General features: G+C 38.1%; 3 protein-coding genes across 7 annotated transcripts; 2 read left to right on the plus strand and 1 right to left on the minus strand.

Moving 5' to 3' along the window:
- The first annotated feature begins 42 nt into the window (after window positions 1-42).
- rpain (RPA interacting protein) lies at window positions 43-6,964 on the plus strand. 5 transcript variants are annotated; one of them, XM_047151743.2, is made up of 7 exons: window positions 43-183; window positions 3,120-3,296; window positions 3,385-3,457; window positions 5,325-5,439; window positions 5,533-5,596; window positions 6,448-6,672; window positions 6,848-6,964. In XM_047151743.2, the coding sequence occupies exons 2-7, from the start codon at window positions 3,177-3,179 to the stop codon at window positions 6,875-6,877; spliced, it is 627 nt and encodes a 208-aa protein (XP_047007699.1). In that variant the 5' UTR covers window positions 43-183; window positions 3,120-3,176; the 3' UTR covers window positions 6,878-6,964. The 5 variants fall into 5 exon arrangements, with proteins under 5 accessions (XP_047007699.1, XP_047007697.1, XP_047007698.1 ...); XM_047151741.2 differs by lacking the exon at window positions 43-183 and adding an exon at window positions 1,951-2,456; XM_047151742.2 differs by lacking the exon at window positions 43-183 and adding an exon at window positions 1,961-2,456 and having other exon boundaries at window positions 3,120-3,287.
- A 584-nt stretch (window positions 6,965-7,548) lies between these two features.
- Window positions 7,549-12,388, minus strand: c1qbp (complement component 1, q subcomponent binding protein). The gene is made up of 6 exons (XM_017460075.3): window positions 11,986-12,388; window positions 11,047-11,197; window positions 10,691-10,778; window positions 9,089-9,184; window positions 8,820-8,945; window positions 7,549-8,039 (listed from the first exon to the last, which is right to left on the minus strand). The coding sequence occupies exons 1-6, from the start codon at window positions 12,242-12,244 to the stop codon at window positions 7,890-7,892; spliced, it is 870 nt and encodes a 289-aa protein (XP_017315564.1). The 5' UTR covers window positions 12,245-12,388; the 3' UTR covers window positions 7,549-7,889.
- A 148-nt stretch (window positions 12,389-12,536) lies between these two features.
- Window positions 12,537-15,484, plus strand: znhit3 (zinc finger, HIT-type containing 3). The gene is given in 5 exon segments (NM_001200980.1): window positions 12,537-12,736; window positions 12,979-13,016; window positions 13,679-13,741; window positions 14,152-14,235; window positions 15,095-15,484. Coding segments are annotated over 5 exon segments (450 nt in total). The 5' UTR covers window positions 12,537-12,668; the 3' UTR covers window positions 15,292-15,484.
- Window positions 15,485-15,624: the final 140 nt, after the last annotated feature.

The following is a 15,624-nucleotide window of genomic DNA, read 5'->3' on the forward strand; positions in this document are numbered from 1 at the left end:
TCACAAAAGTTGTCCGAAGGATCCTCGAGGAGCTTTTGGACATGGAAAAGCACTGTTGCTTTTAAAATGGGAGATTTTAACCGCTTGCGAGGTTGCATCAAGTTGCATCATGTTGCATAATGTAAACCGTAACCTCTGTCCCGGTCAACCAGCTGAACTTTATTGACAAGATCACTTTCAAAGGTGCATCCAAAAGTCATTTCACAGCATATTTAAGTGGGTATAACGAACAAGATAACTGCCACACGCTTTCCAAGGTAGCACTGAGGAAGGATCAAGTGCTTCATTAAAAAAAAAAGCATTCAAATGTATTATTATTATTATTATTATTATTATTATTATTATTATTATAGCAGTGTCACAGTGTTGATCCTTAAACTAGTCTCTAACTAAAAGACACACTTCCAACAGTATATCAGTGACAAGTGATGGAAATGGAACTATTTTAGGATTTTTCTTAGTTTGTGGGATAGGAGAAATGAATGTTACACTGGATATAAACAGTCTACACACATCTGTTAAAATGGCAGGTTTTTGTGATGTAAAAAAATGAAACCAAGATAAATCATGCCTTTTCTACCTGTATTATTATTGCCTCTAATTTACATTAAAGTGAAAAACAATAAGAAGTATGTTAGGAGGGAAATGAAAAGAATATATGTACAATAACCTGGTTGCATAAGTGTGCACACTAAACTAATACTTAGTTGAAGCACCTTTAGATTTTATCACTGCCCTCTTTTTGGTTAAGAGTCAATTATTTTGGCACATCTTGACATAAAAATATTTTGCCATTTGTTCTTGCAAAAGAATTCTAAGTCTGTCAGCTTCTTCAGGTCAGCCCATGGACTTTTGATTGGATTTAGATCTGGACTCTGGCTTGGACATTCCAAAACCTTGATCTTGTTTCGGTGAAGCCGTTCTTCGGGTCATTCTCATGCTGTAAGGTGAAATTCCTCTTCATCTTAAGTGTTTCAGCAGAAGCTGGAATGGATGGGATCTGGTCATTGACAAAGCAAGCATATTTTTGACATTGGTGAACCAAGCGCTCGATCTACATCAGGGCACCCTGTATTGTCTTTCATCTTTAATTTTTCTGTTTGCTCATCCTGCTGCTCCAGGTTCACTGTGTGTTAATTGATCGCATTAGCATCATTTGAATCAGGTGATGTATTATGGTAGGGGGACTTGACCAGGACAGGCTTGTTTATCTGCATATTAATCAATTCAGATTTGTTATTAGAAACCTAGGTTTGAGGTGATCAGAATTTGTCTGCACAGTTACCAGAGCATTGATCTCATTTGTAGAAACTGCAGTTATGTTTTGATGTGCTATTTTTTGGTTATGACATTGCTACTCAGGAAGGAGAACTAGTCAGTGGCTCCACAGGCGTCTTCAGTCTAAACTAAAGACTAGGCATATTTCAAAACGAAACCCCACATATTTCAAAATGATTTTGAAAAAAATAGTTATGGCCCAGGGTAATATAGAGAATATTTAACAGGCTTAAAGAGTTTGATGTACTGAAATATAGAGCAGTGATGAGATAACAGTGATCAATATTCTATTCTGGGTAAATTAAACACATCAAGGCCATAGGAGCAGGGTGAATATCACTGACTGACTCAACAGCTGTGAGTAAGAACAAATATCTGGAATCAGAAAACATGCATAATCTTTCTCAGTGTAAAACTGTACCACTGTCTCTCACTCGCACTGGTAGTAACCACATTTCTCCCCCTCTCATTTGCATACAATAACATTCTGCTCAGATTTTTTGCCAGTTCAAGTTGAAACTAAATGACATCTTATATATATATATATATATATATATATATATATATATATATATATATATATATATATATATATATATAACACAGTGTTTTTAAGAATTAATCAGAGTATTTATTTATTGCATTTTGCATGTAACATTTGTAACTTGTCACATTCAGATATTAATGAAACACTTATAATGGTAATAATCATAAGAAATAGATTAATATTACTGAGGTCAATAAGTGTTAATTAAATGTAAAATAAATCAATGTGTGTAATGCAACCAAAGAAAAAATACAGCCCACATACTTAGCTTATTTGGCAGGCACTTTCATCCAAAGTGAAAATAACACTGTTGTCATTTAGTTATTATTTAGCATGTTGAAAAATAATATTAACAAAATACCCAAAGTACTAGGCCTGGAAAATACAGCGCGTGTGAACGGACGAGCCTACAAATCCCAGCTGTCTACAAATAACTTCCGGGTTTGAACGCTTCAAAGGTTGCTGATTGGTGGAGCGCGGAGAGCGGAAGTAGCGTTGGTAGGGTTTGTTTATACGCAAGGCAGCTAGCGGTAATTGAACAAATCTGAATTTGTGAGATATGGACGCGTTACAAAGGCATAGGTCTCTGTATAAGAGCACAACTCCACCATGGAAGGAAACATACAGAAAGGTAACTTTATTTAATTCCTCTGTATGCTAAGTAAAGTAATAACTTTAGCTGTGTAGCAAAACAACACAGGCAACTCGCTAGATACCAATTGGCGTCATGTTTCTTGTCTAGTTACACTAAGTAAGCTGTAAAATAATGGGTTTTCTTGCCCTAAGTAGTACACGATATGGTCGATTGGGTATCAGCCTCTCTCTGGATAGCTACAAGCTCAGTTACAAGGTTGTTGTTTTGTTTTTGCGTAGAATTAATAAACCATTTAATGCCTTTATTTACAGACCTGTAAAAAGATGGTGATTCAGCAAATATTTTGGAAAGTATGGATGTATGGTTTGTCTTTAGACATTGTCATGTCCATTGCATTAACCCCCTCTTAATGCAAATCACCAACCAAGTTTTCCTTTCTCATAATTGAGTACCTTGAAAATGAGGGGGAAAATCTGAATAAAAAGTCTGAGAAATAGTCAAATAAAAGTTAAATCTGAAGTAATTATGAAGATGTCTCGAAAAGGTCTCTGTTTTTACCATTTAAAAGCAAGAACATTTGAGTTACTGACAACTAAGAATTTGTTTCATCACTTCCTGTTTGCTCTTGATGTCCGGGTTTTAAATAATGGCGTTTTAATAATAGATAGTCTTAATATAAATATTCTGCTCTCTCTTTAGCGTTGTGTGGAAAGGTTGAAGAACAGCCGCTCGAGGTTATTGGAGAAGTACCGTCAGATGAGAGACCCCACAAAGAGCTCTCTGCTCGTCCAGGAAGTGATGGAGGTGGAGTGGAGCGCCTTGCAGTCCGCCAACCAAAGACTGCCTTCGTTGTGGAAGAAAGATGGCGTGAGTGATGTATGGGTATTTCAAATCAGTCACCGACACCTGAACTTGTTTTTGTGTTGGAATGTACTATTTTGTTTCCCTCGGCTTGATTTTACAGATGTACAGAGACGTGCAGGAACATGATGAATTGGCTGTTCTAGAGGAAATCCAACAGGAACTCATATCTCAAGGTTACCCTCAATATCTGCTGTAAATCTTCTACACGTACAGTCGGGTCTATAAGTGTTTGGACAGTGATAATTTTTGTAATTTTGCCTCTGTACACCACCACGATGGATTTGAAATGAAGCATTCAAGATGTGATTGAAGTGTAGACGTTCAGCTTTAATTCAAAGGGTTTAACAAAAATATTGCATTAACTGTTAGGAATTACAGCCATTTTTTCAGGCTCAAAAGTAATTGGACAAACTAACATTATAGTAACTGTTAGGATTATTTTTAATACTCGGATTCAAATCCTTTGTAGTCAATGAATGGCTGAAATCTGGAAGCCATGGACATCACCAAATGCTGTTTCCTCCCCTGAGATGTTTTGCCAGGCCTTTACTGCAAAAGCCTTCAGTTGATGCTTGTTTGTGGGTATTTCTGCCTTCAGTTTTGATTTCAGTAAGTGGAAAAACATGCTCAATTGAGTTGAGCTCATCGCACATGTAAGAACGTTTAATTTCTTTGCCTTCAGAAGCGCTTGCGTTGCTTTCGCAGTACGTTTTGGGTCATTATTCATCTGTACTGTGAAGCGCTGTCCTATCAGTTTTGCAGCATTTGACTGAATCTGAGCAGAAAGTATAGCTGTATATGGTTCAAAATTCATCCTGCTACTTCTTCCAAATGCAAATTAAATGCTTGGTATCAACTCCAGACCTTTTTGTCTCTCTAATTTGTCATGAAACCTGGCCACACATGGCCATTAAACTGCATATCAGTCAATTGTCTAATTGCTTTTGAGCCTGTGAAAATGGAGGGATTCTGCAAAAAAAGAAGAAGAAAAAAGGCTGCAGTTATTAAACAGTTTATGCAATATTTTTGTTAAACCCTTTGAATTAAAGCTGAAAGTCTATACTTCAATCATATCTCGACTGCCTCGTTTCAAATCCATTGTGGTGGTGTACAGAGGCAAAATAACGAAAATTGTCTGTCCAAATACTTCTGGACTTGACTGTTTATTTTCTATGCACATGGCATCTTGAAGAAACATTCCAGTGTGGTTTTTTTTTTTTTTTTTTTTGGTGTGTGTGTGTGTTTTTTTTGTGTGTTTTTTTAACACTTGTTGTTTATACATACTACACATCTATAGTGTATGTGTGATTATTCCATTATAATAGAAGTCTAAGGGCAGTTATGGAATTGTCAATAAATATTTAAAATACATTACTATACAGGGATGGACAAATCATGTATTCATTAGCTAGCTCATCAGGCAAGTGAAGACTCCAGTCCCATGGCATTCTTGCCCAGAAGCCATATTAACTAGGCTAAAATAAGGCACTAGTGTAATTTAACTCAAAAGTATGACTAGCTAATAATGTCCATTAATACAAACGATGGGAAAAGATGAGTGACTGACTTTATATAGCTGTAGTCTCTCGTTACGTTCTCTCATCACACACAAAGATGATATTTGAGTTTGGATAGGTGGGTTTGTACTGTGCTATCATTAGGTTTATTGTTTTTATGCTGCATTGTTCTGTAGTCTGCTCAGTTTTGTCACTGTTCCCACATTCCTTTCTTTTGTGAAAGGAGGTTTTCTTTCTCTGGTTTAAGAAAAAAAGAACCGCTTTATTAAACATCCATACGTACGTAATCAGTTTGTTCTCTGATAATAACACTAAAGAATAATTAATAAAGGTTTCCTGGTATCCATATACAATGATGTGGGTAGAACATAACGACAAGGGAAACACAAATTGTCTGTAGTAATCACACATGCACTACAGTTGTGGTAGATGGGGATTAGTTTGAAAAAATATGAAGCTGGTGTATTCTTTTAATATACAAGAAACACTTTTTTTAAATTTTTTTTTTTAAATAAATAAATAGAGCTTTCGATCATTGAGGAATACCACAAAAGCCAGCAGTATGAAGAATTGTACCTCGACTCTATTGTGGATGGAATGGAGGAAGACGGAAAGCTTATCTGCCCCGTATGTCATGCGTAAGTGGAATAAACACACAAGCTCTTGGAAGCTTCTTGTGTGGTTGTCATAGTCATAATGCTGCGTCTGCTTATGGTATTTCTGTATTACAGGAATAACCTGACGGTGAACAGCCATTTTACATCATGTCCATGTGGCCTTTATATCAACACAGTGGTGAGTGAAAGGAGCACACGAGCATCTCTGCGAATGAGAATTACAGTGAGCTGAAGAATTGAGCATGAAAAGTTGACAAAAGTTCTACAAGACTATATAATTGTAGATTCTTAGTACAACCCCAATTCCAAAAAAGTTGGGACGCTGTGTGAAGTCTCATAAACCAATATGTTACTCACAATAGAACATAGAAAACATCAAATGTTTAAACTGAGGAAATGTACCATTGTAAGGAAAAAATAAGGGCAAGAAAAGGCTGGAAAAGTAAGAGTTGCTAAAAAGAAACAGCCGGAGGAACATTTTGTAAATAATTAGGTTAATTTATTTATTTATAACCAGTCATGTTACTGACCTGTTGCATATTAACCTAATTAATTACAAAATGTTCCTCCGGCTGTTTCTTTTTAGTGACACTTACTTTTCCAGTCTTTTGTTGCCCCATCCCAACTTTTTTGAGATGTGTTGCAGCCATCAAATTCAAAATTACTTTGTTTCCTTAAAATGGTACATTCCTCTGTTTTGATGTTTTTTTATGTTCGATTGTGAATAACATGGGTTTCAAATTTGCAAATCATTGCATTGTTTTTATTTACATTTTACATGGCATCCCAGCTTTTTTGGAATTGGGGTTATATTTATCCTAGGTTATGTTTATATATCTGTGTATTATTTGTATATACACAATGAACATCTCTTGCATATATTTATGACTAATATTTGCATATTGTGTATAAAATGTTTTTATACATACTGTTATCTACTCAATAGCTACTGCACATATTCATTGCTGAGTACATGTACTGTGCCATGACTATCTATCTATCTATCTATCTATTGTGTTACTGTTTCAGGTGCTGTGTGGATTGTGTGTTTTAGGCAATAACAGGATTTGTTCACTAGTCGGTATGTCCGAACCAATTTCAATGTTCTTACAGGGAAGAAATATAACAGCAGATGTGCTCCAGCATCTGCTTGAGTTGAGAGTCACAGAACATCTGGAATACTGCCTCCAGAACCCCATATTCTCAGTAGCCTCAAGTGTGGATGGAGGACCCAACCTTATGATGAGCTGCAGGGTAACGTCACGCTTGAATACTTTCTGAATGTACTGTATATGCTTGGGCTAGTTCTTGGTTAGAATATGTAGCCAGACTTCTCTATTCTCTGGAAAAATAAACTTCCTCATAACATTGATTCAGACCTTTTGGAATAAATGTAGATTATTAAACACCTATCTTATCTTATCTACAGGTGTGTGATTATCTCACCATTGTTCTGTGAGTGACTCCGGTACAAGGGCCATTGTTTGCTTTTTCAGTGTTTTGTATTTTATTTCTGTGAAATAAAGAGACTACTTATTTAACTTTACACATTTTCTTTTATGTGCTGCTATTTGTGATTAGTGGTGAATCTCTTAACAGGAACGTTAGCATTGTAACAACAAAAAAAATAGTTTGATGGTGACACAACCTGTAACCATGCACTGAGAATTTAATGTGGTGGTAAGTTGTGATGGATTAGATAAGGGGTGTCCAATCTTATCCGGAAAGGGCCAGTGTGGGTGCAGGTTTTCATTCCAACCAAGCAGAAGAGACACCTGATTCCACCTGTTTAATCAGTTGATCTTGGCTTTCAAAAGACTCAGATGTGGCTTCTGTTTGGTTGGAATGAAAACCTGCACCCACACCGGCCCTTTCCGGATAAGATTGGACACCCCTGGATTAGAGGATATGTCCAGAACACTACATTGGTCCACAGATGAATCTAGTTTTTATAGCGTGGATCATGACTGGGGACTTTGTTTTAATTTTAACACTCTGGCATGCCAAAGCGCTGTATGTTCTGGCACTACAAATAAGCCTGATAATTAATGGCTTTAAATATGTACTTGCTCTAAATTTTCTGAAAAGTTTACCTTGCACTTCATTCAAAACTAATCACTGGGAAACAAGTTTGATGATGAAATATTTATTCTGAGGACACGATGGAAGGATGTCGATAGAATATAAGGATCTGTTTCATTTGAAAAACATTTCCAAATATAATTTCCCCTAATGCATCCCTGACAAATTAAGCCCAGTGCTGGACTTGGTTTCTAACTATGCTTCTAACGCCTCAATAGATCAAGTCCCATAAATTAACATCTTAACATGTACATTCAAGACCTTATACTACACTTAATTTAGTTCAAAATACAAAATAAAGTATAAAAGTTGTGTACTAGGTCTTTTTCTTGTTTCTGTATCTTAGTATTTCCTATTAGCTGGACAGGAGAAAACTACACACAATCAGATCACTGGCATTTGATGAAACCATTAAGGTCCTCCAGGAACTTGATGTACTCCTGATGCTCCAGTGCTGTGCTCAGCTCAATCAACTCATCTGCAAAGGTGTTGTCAACACCACGATCAGCCAAGAAGTCCATTAAATGGTCATAAAGAGCCTGTGGAGATGTTAAAGATTAACAGCCATGAGCACAAGAAAGAGCAATGCTTCCTACAATTCTGCTTTTTTTTATGTCAATGAAAACACTTTCAGGGAGTTTTAGACAAATTATTGAGTTCCTAGCACAGGTAAAGCACACCGTATGGTTTAGTGACCTACTGATGACCAAGCGCAACTTAAATCTCTAAATATAAAGTCGTAATCGGTTTGTATTAAAATGTCCCTAGTGTCAGGAAATAGCACGCTTGAGTTCCACACAGCCGGCCGTAGCTTCAAGACAAGGAAGCAAAATTGGTTGTGCTAAAAAAAATTTTTTTAAAAAAGCCATTCTTGGGTGTCTGTGAAGTCGTTATCTGTACAAATCAATCTTAACAGCTGCAGATATCCTTTTGCTTTAGCCTCTAAGGTGATTTTTGTAAATTATTATTATTATTATTTTTTTTTAACACACACACACACACACACACACACACAAACTGTATGTTTAGAGTTAGTTACCTTTATTTAATTTCCTCAGTAACATGAACTAGGAGGAATGGACTGTGGAATTGTCTTAAGAAACTGCAGTTCATCCATTTGACCAGTAATGTGCACCATCTTAAAATGCCTAGAATGTTTTCTTTGAGCTCGTGTAATGATGGTCTTTATATTTATTTTTAAAAAATGGCATGTCCCCTTCTCTCTGTAGTCGTTTATGTTTCAGTTCAGATTTGATTAATTTATTTAGGTTTTAACTCATTTAACGAAACATTATTCTACTGTAGATAAACACTCATACCCAGTCCAGAGAGTCTGTGTTGAGGGTGTAGCTTGTCTCCTTCCAGTCCTCGTCTCCTTCAGGCTGGAAACTGACTTCACGGATGGTGAAGATCTCGCTCTCGTCCTCTCCTTCGCCATGGCCGATCTGCTCAGAGTCAAACAGTTTAGGATGTATTCTCCAATATATCACTGAGCATAACATCACATGTTGGAAAACCTTGGTATATTAACCTTGCACTGAGGGGTTACAAAAAGCAATTAATGAAAGCAGGATTTCTAGAGGCTTACCTCATCCTCTGGATAATGGCAATCGAACACCAGGGAATTCTTCGCCCCCTGTTTAGTCACCTCAATCACAAAGTTAGGTGTGGAGACGACGTCAGGCTGAAAACAGATAGGCAAAAACAAATGTTAGCATTGTAGCAACACATTACAATATACATTATGGGGGGGGGGGGGGGGGGGAAACTGAGGAGATATTCGGAAAAAACAACGTTTAACAAAACCTAAAATTAGCCATGAACTGCCTGTGTCCTTAATCATAAAAGGGAAAGTTTGTAAAATTTAGAAGCTTCTGTTTTCTGCAAGTCAAATCACAATTACAGTTACAAAAATCACTTACAATCCTCTCCTTTGCCCCTAAATGACCCCCATGCTAGTGTTGCCGTTTTTTCCTCCCCAATTTCCACTGTCCAGTTTCAGTGAGCCTGTGCCCACGGTTGCCTCAGATTCCTGTTCTTGACTGAGAAGCAGAACCTGATGTGCTTTTCTGCTGTTGTAGCCCAGCCACCTCAAGGCTCAACATATGGCACATTCTGGGATGCTTTTCTGCTCACCATGTTTGTAAAGGGTGGTTATTTAATTTACTGTAGCCTTCCTGTATGATTTTATGCATTGCTGCTACATGATTGGCTGATGGCAGGACCACCAGAGCAACAGGTGTGAGCTGCCATTTGACTCTGCACTTTTCAGACTACAGGGGCAGTGACCCAGCACTTCGGGCAAAAACAGTCTGAAGTTGTCTGACTCGGTTGAAAAACCAATCAACACTTTCAGTTCAGCTGGTTGGGATGGGATATTTCTCCTAAAGGGGATCTCCTATAAGCAATGAAGGGTTAACTGCACTTTGGTGGTCACTGGCGCTTAATATTTGTGTTGAATCAGTACTGCTAACATTTCGATATTTTAAGTGACACGTGCGCACATTCTGCATCGATTATAGGAACATTCCTCAAATGACAATTCTTCAAATAAAGTACGTACTGCTTGTATATATTAGTGAAACAGACAGTTACTACAGTGACGGTTTAATGCAGAATATGAACACGTCTTTGATTTTTAAAACATATTTTAGAATTAGTCTCACCTAACTTCATTAACTAATTTTTTGCTGTTATAAGCTGCCCAGGGTGTAAAATGAAGCATGTGGAGTCGAAACAAACTACTTTGACGTTCATTATAAGGCGTGTTGTGCCCTGTTATTGTATTATAAATAAACCCTGGATCCATATAGCATTAAAAGCAAAATACATAGTGTGTTTTTATAGACAAACAACAGATGTACCTCTTCTCTCAGACATAACTTTGCCCCACCACTTTTGGAGTAATGGTGCCACCCCTGGCTGATTGGATAACTGCACGAATGAGCTGAATTAGCAAGAATTAGTGTTCCTAATAAAGTGTCCGGTGAGTGTAGCTCTAGAACCACTGTCAAAAGTGCATCATTTACCACAGTACTGCACAAGTGCTTCTTACTAAAGCTTCATTCGCTCTACACATTCCTTCACAATCTGCCAGAAACCACCCTCAGACGTGCTTTAAATTCAGTCTAAATGGGTAAAATCATCCGTTAGATCTATAAATGTGAATGGAAGTGAGAGCAGGTTCTACCTCGTTGTCCTCAGACTTCTGGCCCTGCTCTGGCTCTTCCTCCATGTTTGGGGGAATGCTGTTATTTACGTTGAATGTGACGGTCACTCTGTGAAATAAATCAGAGAAGCTCTAGTGCAAGTCTCAACCCAACTAAATAACTGATTATAATATTAGATTAGAATCTTTATCTTCAGGAGATTTGCTTCAAAAAGTAGAAGTATGGCACACAAGGATGTCATACAAACCATTTAAAAGAAAAGAAAAAACAACCAAAAAAGTGGTCTCAGACATGTTACGAGAGAGACTGATTTGGCACGTTCTCCGTTCCAATACACGGACATGTTTTATGTCACAAACAAGCTTGGAGGACTTACTTCTCTCCAGAGATGAATCGGGTAAGTTTTGCTTCGGTGCCATTCAGCTCAAGCTCCCATCCTCCGGACATCTTGGGGAGCGTCTTGCTTTTCTGGATCTTCTTCTCCTCTTTGATTTCATCTGAGAGAAATTCTACAAACGCTTTGTCACCTGTAAGACATGAAGATATGCATTTTAAAAAATAATCTCAGATGGGATCATTTACAAAAAAAGTACAGAGAGAACGGCAGCACAGTGGTGCAGCAGGCAATGTTGCCGACTCCTAGATCCCGGACTCGGGTTTGTCTGGGTGGAGTTTCTGGTTCATGTGGGTTTCCAAAAACAGATCAAATTCCTCTGTGTGTGACTGTAGGTAGTGCCCTGTGATGGACCGGTGTCCCATCCCAGGTGTATTCCTGCCTCACACCCGGTGTTCCCAGGAGAGACTCCAGATCCACCATGAAGCTGACCAGGATGGAGCTGTTACTGAAGATGAACGAATGAATGAATGAATGAATGAATGAAAAGTGAACATATTCCTGAGTCGGGGTGCCATCCCTGTTTGGACTTTCATCATTCAATGTCACACGGTGCAAAGTGTGACGTCAAATCCGGGGTACAAAATCCATTTTATTATATATATGTTGTCAGTAACAGACTTCCATACATACTACTGTTACCAAGCAACGTTACATATTACTCTGGTGTTCAACAAGTGACATTAAAATACATGCTAAAAGTTAGAGTATATTTCTGAGGTCCGAAATTCTAACATTTATTTAATGAGGTAATATTTAATGACAGACGCCATTATGTGGCACTTAAACGTAAAGCGCGCGCTGTTTATAATTATGTTAGCCTCATACGGATGCTAGCATTAACCGGCTAAACCGCTAGCTACGGTTATGGTTAGTTATCTGACATGAAAAGTTGTTTGAAGCGAATTACTCCGACTTTACCTTCTGTATGAAGGCCTCCACAGCCGCAGGAAGGAAGAGTGTGTTTGGAACCGAGCAGTTTGGCTCTGCGGTCGGACGCCGCGCCGTTGTTGCCGCACATCAACCATATCGAGCGCGTAAACGGACGGGTCGTGGCCGAGGTCGGAGCGCACAGCACGGATCTGACGAGCGGCTCAGTGGCTCGGCACACAGACACACTCGGGGCCTTGTTCGTAAGGCGAGCCGCGATGCTAACAGCGCGTGTTAAAGACTTCAACATAACTGCACTACTTCTTCCTTTTATTATTATTATTATTATTCTTCTGATCTGATCTCCCCTCTTCTCTCCTTACCGGCTACCAAGACGCACAGAATGCGCTAGAAACACGTGCAGAAGGACACGATGACCTCACATATGAACTCTGCACCGGAAGAGATTCCTGCCACTGAACTGGAACAGTTGCGTACCGAATCTGAACTACTAATACAAAGTGCACTAGAGTGGTCGTTAGTTTCTACCTAATGTAGTGTCCCTATATAGGGAGAAAGACTGCGTTCAGTACTCAGCTCAATGAGGGGAATCTGAAGAGCGGATGCGTGTTTGTTTTCACTGTTTCAGTCTTACACTTTTTGTGAAATTACGTTTTGTTTATTGTTTATTGTTTATGTTAAATACTAAGCTTGGTTGGTTTGTTTGAGCAGTCATGCAGATTTGTGTAGTGTGTAGCGAGAAAATTCCCAAATACAGATGTCCTGTGTGCAGAATAAGATAGTAAGTAAAGCCTATGACATACACGTGTATATGTATGTATGTATGTATGTATGTATGTATGAAGCGTTAATTTGAATATTTCCCATAATAAAAAAGGAAAAATAAAAAAGGTTTTCAGTGTATAATTGAGTGGTTGAAATGCTTTAGCGATATTTTGAGCCATGTTTTTTTCTCAGTTCCTATATAATGTGTGTAAAATAAAACACAAATTAGCTAAAACTTCATTTTGTCTTATGTTGCAGCTGTTCTTTAGGGTGCTTTAAGAAACACAAAAGTGATGGTAAGTATTGTAACTTTTTTTTCTGAATGTAGTTTATAAATAATTATATATATATATATATATATATATATATATATATATATATATATATATATATATATACACACACACATACATACATACACATATATATATGTATGTGTGTGTGTGTGTGTGTGTGTGTGTGTGTGTGTGTGTGTATATGTATGTATATGTAAAACCTGTATACAGTCCCCTCGTAAACTATTGGAGCAGCAAGGCCAATTCATTTGTTTGTGCTGTACACCCTCTTTTCTCAGCTTCAAAATGGCTTGGTTTTCTCCCATATACAGCTCTCTGATCTTCATGTTGGTTTATCCTTCTTAACAACAAATGCAGTCTTCACAGGTGAAACTGAAGGATAAAACCAAGAGTAGATGTTCAGAGCTATTTATTGTTTATAGGATAACTCAGGACAAGTTTACTGATAAATACAAATGGATAATTTCATTATTAAGAACCACAGTCCAGTATTTTGTATCTCTAGATCACTTTACATTTGTCCCAGAAGAGGAGGAAAACCAAGACTAAACGTTCAGCTTGTTTCCCTAACTCAATATCCTTATACTTCCAGTACAAATCTAATGTCATTTAGGATATTAAGATACATTTTCAGTCATTTCTTTTGTGTTCTGTATTTTCAGACTCGTGCCAGCCAGTGAAAGATGTCACACCTCCTGCACCATGTCCAGCTTCCAGTCAGAGTGGTGGGGTGTTTATTTTTGCATTTGTGTTAATGTACAATGTCTTGAAAGTTGTTGGGGTTTTTTTTAAGTATATTGCATTGCAAGTTTCCTTCAGTTAAAAGTAATAGGATGTGTTGCATTTTTACTTCTGTTGAATAGACTTCAGTCTGAATGGCTGTGTTCCAATACTGTTTTTAACACACCCTTGTTGGCTTTCCTTTGCCACTTGCTCTGGTTGAAGTCAACTAGGGTGAGTTAAAACAGTCCCTGATATAATGTCCCCCAGCTTGTAAAGGCTGTTCTATTATATTGTAACTTATCCATTCTGTAACTATTACATAGCATTATTGTAAATGTGCATAACACTTTACCCCCACACTGCTGGTGTTCTACGGTACATGTTATATGCAATTATCTGTTTACTATTTCAGCGGCAGAGCCCTGGACGGTTGATTACCTCCTGGATGAGGACAGTCAGTCTGACAGAGTTCCTCTGCAGAAACTTCAGCTATTAGGTACTTTGTTTATTTGGCTCATCAAACAGCCATAAGGCTGGTTAGACTTGCAATAAGCTCTGAATTTAAAGGTGTGTGTGTGTGTACGCCATCACATTAAAAGCCATAACATTAAAACCACTGAAAAGTGACATGAATAACATTGATTATTTCATTTCAATGGCACCTATCGGGGGTGGGATATATTAGGCAGCAAATGAACAGTCAGTTGTTGAAGTTGATGTGTTGGAAGCAGGAAGTGTAAGGATCTGACCGACTTTGACAGGGCCAAATTGTGATGGCTGGATCACTGGGTCAGAGCATCTCCAAAACAGCAGGTCTTGTGGGGTGTTTTCCCGGTGTGTAGTGGTTAGTATCTACCAAAATTGGCCCAAAGAAGGACAACTGGTGAACTGGTGACCGGGTCATGGGCACCTAATTCTCACTGATGCACATGGGGAGCGAAGGCTAGGCTGTGTGGTCCGATCCCACAGAAGAGCTACTGTAGCACAAATTGATGAAAAAGTTCATGCTGGTTATGATAGAAAGGTGTCAGAATGCACACTGCATCACAGCTTGCTATGTATTGGGCTGAGTAGCCGCATACCAGTCAGAGTGCCCATGCTGAACCCTGTCCACTGCTGCTAAGCAGCTACCAGGACTAAATGGTAACACAATTAATCTTTATAATGCTTAACCATTAGTGATTAGTGACAACCCCTGAAATAGAGTTTTAAAATGTACAGAATAGAAGGAGAATAAAAACTCACACAGACATCTGAAAACTGTACTTGGGTGTTATTTTATCTCTTGGTAATAGAGCTACAGGTGTATCGATAAGGAAATCTATGATTCTGATCGTGCCTTGCTTGTTTTGTAGGTGAATCAAAAGATCTGAAGACTCTGCTGCAGAATCCACACCTGAGGAATCTGATGCTGACTGTCGATTCAGCCGAGGATAAATCCAAAGCGATGAAGGACGCCATGCAGGAGCCGCTGTTTGTAGAGCTCGCCAACCAGTGCTTACAGATTATTGAGCCAACAGAAATACGAGATGATGATGACGACGATGAATAGTAAACAATTCACTCAGACTAGTGCTTGATGAAAAACCTGTGTGTGTGTGTGTGTGTGTGTGTGTGTGTGCGCACGAGTACTGATTCAATGCAAATATGGAATATACTTCATTTTAGTCTTCCCTGGATTACAGGAGTTTAAGATTCAGTACGTGCTTGCAAACGCAGTCTATTAAAAGTATTTGTTTATAGTTTTTGGTTAACTGTTTAATTATCCTGTTATCAAAATACCTGTAGTAAAGAACTGCTTGGTTATAAAATATCTGAATCTAGCATTTGGTCTTTAAACACAAAATCATTTGTCATAGGGCTAAAATGATACCTTCTTTCTTAA

Source organism: Ictalurus punctatus, chromosome 28 (genome assembly GCF_001660625.3).
Source record: "Ictalurus punctatus breed USDA103 chromosome 28, Coco_2.0, whole genome shotgun sequence".
Classification (NCBI taxonomy): domain Eukaryota; kingdom Metazoa; phylum Chordata; class Actinopteri; order Siluriformes; family Ictaluridae; genus Ictalurus; species Ictalurus punctatus.